The sequence below is a fragment of the Drosophila pseudoobscura genome, chromosome 2 (assembly GCF_009870125.1).
Source record: "Drosophila pseudoobscura strain MV-25-SWS-2005 chromosome 2, UCI_Dpse_MV25, whole genome shotgun sequence".
In the NCBI taxonomy this organism is placed as follows: domain Eukaryota; kingdom Metazoa; phylum Arthropoda; class Insecta; order Diptera; family Drosophilidae; genus Drosophila; species Drosophila pseudoobscura.
The window spans coordinates 1,134,686-1,137,877 of NC_046679.1; the positions used below are offsets into that span (position 1 = coordinate 1,134,686).

General features: G+C 54.3%; 1 protein-coding gene across 1 annotated transcript; it reads left to right on the forward strand.

Moving 5' to 3' along the window:
• Window positions 1–259: 259 nt before the first annotated feature.
• eIF4H2 (eukaryotic translation initiation factor 4H2) lies at window positions 260–1,945 on the forward strand. Its single transcript, XM_001357562.5, has 2 exons — window positions 260–1,378; window positions 1,441–1,945. Exons 1-2 carry the CDS (start codon window positions 396–398, stop codon window positions 1,871–1,873), a joined length of 1,416 nt encoding a protein of 471 aa, XP_001357599.4. The 5' UTR covers window positions 260–395; the 3' UTR covers window positions 1,874–1,945.
• The last annotated feature ends 1,247 nt before the right edge of the window (window positions 1,946–3,192 follow it).

The following is a 3,192-nucleotide window of genomic DNA, read 5'->3' on the forward strand; positions in this document are numbered from 1 at the left end:
CTCCATGTTGCACTATTTACTGTTGACTTTTTCCATGTACTTTGGCATCGTTATCCACAAAACAAACGCACAACGAAACTGCCACCGAAGATGGAGCTGCTCCACACATGTTTTCCCAGTCATTAATCATCTATGGGTTTACCTTGCCACACACCAGCGCCGAGTGCCACTCCACAATGAACTTTAGACACTCTCTAGACTCGAAATTAATTCAAAACCTAGTGGGCCTTGCTTTCCAGTGTGTCAGTCGATTGCCAGACGAGATATCCCTTTGTGTTTTGCCAGTTCTACGTCTCTCGTAGACTTTTCAACAGCGTCTCGTTTATCGGGCTTTGGACAGCGTTTCTATATTTAATAAGCGTCAACTTTTGAGTGGTTCGGGTTTCAGCAAAACTATGGCCAATCGATCCTTCGACAGTGGCAAAAACCCCCGGGACCGCGAGTACGACAGAGAGTTCAATCGCGACTACAACCGCGACAACGATCGTGGCGGCAATGCTCGTGGCAATTATCGTGGCATGAATCGAGACAACAATCGCGGAGGTCGCGACAATCGGGACAACAATCGAGACGACCGGAACCGACAGGACCGAGGCGGTTGTCGCGACTCTCGTGACTTCCGCAATAACGACCGCGACCGTGATCGTGACCGTAACGGTGATCGTGATCGCAACCGTGATCGCAACAGCCAGAAGCCGCTGCCCACAGAGCCGCCGTTCAGCGCCTACGTGGGCAACCTGCCCCAGGGCCTCGTCCAGGGCGATGTGATGAAGATATTCTCGGACTTTCAGGTGAAGAACGTGCGCCTGATCAAGGACCGCGAGACGGACGAGTTCAAGGGCTATGGCTACGTGGAGTTCGAGACGGTGGAGCAGCTGGAGCGCGCCATCGCCTGCAACGGGCGCATCAAGCTGGACAACTTCTCCGCTCCGCTGCGCATCGACATAGCCGACCATCGCCGCCACACGGCCGAAGGAGGCTTGGGACGCGGAGGAGGAGGCGGAGGCGGCGGCGGAGGAGGACCAGGACATGGCCAGTCGGGGAGCCGCAACTACTACCAGAGGCGCAACTATCGGCGCGACGACAGCGTCGGCTCCCACCAGATCGTGCGCCCCATCGCAGCCACCAACAGCCCTGGGCAGCAGCCCTTCTCCCACAGCAGCCCCACCCAGAGCTCCATATCGCTGCGAAATGCCCAACGGGTCGGAGACAACAGCAACACCAGCAACAACAACCGCTCCATTGGCTACGGTCGGGAGGGGGGGAACCGCTACCAGAGGGAGGACAATCGGCAGCGCAGTCGAAACAACAGCATCGGCTTCCTCGAGCCCCGACAGTCCGCGAGCAGCATCCAGTCGCGCAACCGCAACTTCAATCGGTAATCCCCCAGATCGAGTCCCGATAGATATGTCCCCTCTAAAGATGTCTCCTCTCTTCCAGTTGGAGCAACAACGGCAACAACGAAGGAGGTGGCGGTGGCGGCGGCGGAGGACGCTCGCCGGATCGTCAGCGGTACAACAGCTGCAGCAACGCCAGCGGCAGCAGCAACGTCAATGGAAGCGGAAACTATACTAATTTTGTGCAGAATCGCAATCGCGACCGTCGGGGCCACTACAACCCCAACGGCGGAGGCAACGGCAGCCTCCGCGGCAACAGCCCGGGCTCCACGTCCGTCCGCTCCGCCAACCGCATTGACGACGACAACCGCCCGAAGCTGCTGCTGAAGCCCCGCACTGTAACGGACCCCATCAACGCCCTGGCCAACACCGAGCAGGCCTCGAAGATCTTTGGCAAGGCCAAGCCGCGTCCCGACCAGACCACGCCCACATGCTCGCCCCGCCAGGAGCCGAATGGCGCCCCCAGCAGCGACTAACCGGACAGGACTCGAAAACCACAACAGATTGAAGCGAAACCCACCCAATCAATAGCAGCCGAAACAGAAACAGAAACAGAAACAAGATATCCTCTTAAAGTTCGTGTCAAACTGAAATTATGTTTAATTAAATCTTCATGTGCAAAGAAAAGGCCTCTTCAGTCCTGAATTGATTCTTTGATAGAGGTATAGTCTCTCTTCAGTTCCAGATAGATAGCTTCCTCTAACAGGCCAAGTTCTTTACCTAATTGGACATTATAGCGGCCTACTTATCAGCCATAAACCTCCACAGTGTGCCACACTTTGCTGCGATGAGCCATAAATTTCAAAAGTTAATGCCCAGTGACACAAAATCCAGGAGCGGGTAAGGGCATCCTGCAGCACACCTCCCGCCCGACGGACACTTGCGGGAGCGGCATTAACTAGTCAACTCGAACTAATTGAATTGAGATGAGATTAAAGAATTTTACGCGGAAATGAAGACATCGGCCAGTTGCCAGTTTCCAGCTGGCAGTCGGGAGTCGGGGCTTAGGACACTTGTCGTGGTATTTATGGGCAAAGATTTACGAGCCACAACACAAGGCATCCTCCTGGACAGGGTCCTGGTCCGGAGTCCTGGTCCACGGGTCTACAGGCAAATTGGCTTAATTTCTTTTTAATTTGCTTCCGCTGTGCGTTCGCTTCGGTTTTCCTTTCTTCGAGCGGCCTCTCGAAGTGAAATTCAATTTGAAAAAGTGCCCGACCCCGGGACACGGCTACGGCAAAGCCAAACGGCCGCGGATCCGGAGGTGAACAGGGCGTGGTCGCGCCTTGTTTCCATTTAAATTGTGTAGATGATATGCCTATACCAGAAGCCGAGACCTCCGTCCACGTCCCCTTCCAAAAGCCAATTTACGCACGAACATTTTTTCAATTTACGGCGGACAAACCGCAGGACCCCACTCTCTACTGCACTTTATAGAAATCCCGCGGAAAATTCACGGCATTAAAGGACTTTCCTTCCCATCCCACCACCCGCTTTTCTTTCCTTTTATTTCTTTTGAAGTTCGCCCACTGGCCGCGAGTTTTATTTGCCTTTTTCTTAGCGCGCTTTTCCTCGGCTTTCGCCCGCTTTTCCTCGCTTTTCTTTCGCTTTTTTTCTCCCGTTAATGTGTCACACGCACTTTATAAGCAATTGTTGTTGGAGTCCACGGCGATGGCCATGGCCCATGGCCCATGGGCAATGGCGTCTGGCTAAAGTTGACGACGATGTCGACGCCCATGGCGCAATTATTATGATTATTAGGTACAGCTGCACTTCGTAGCCGGAGATGGAGACG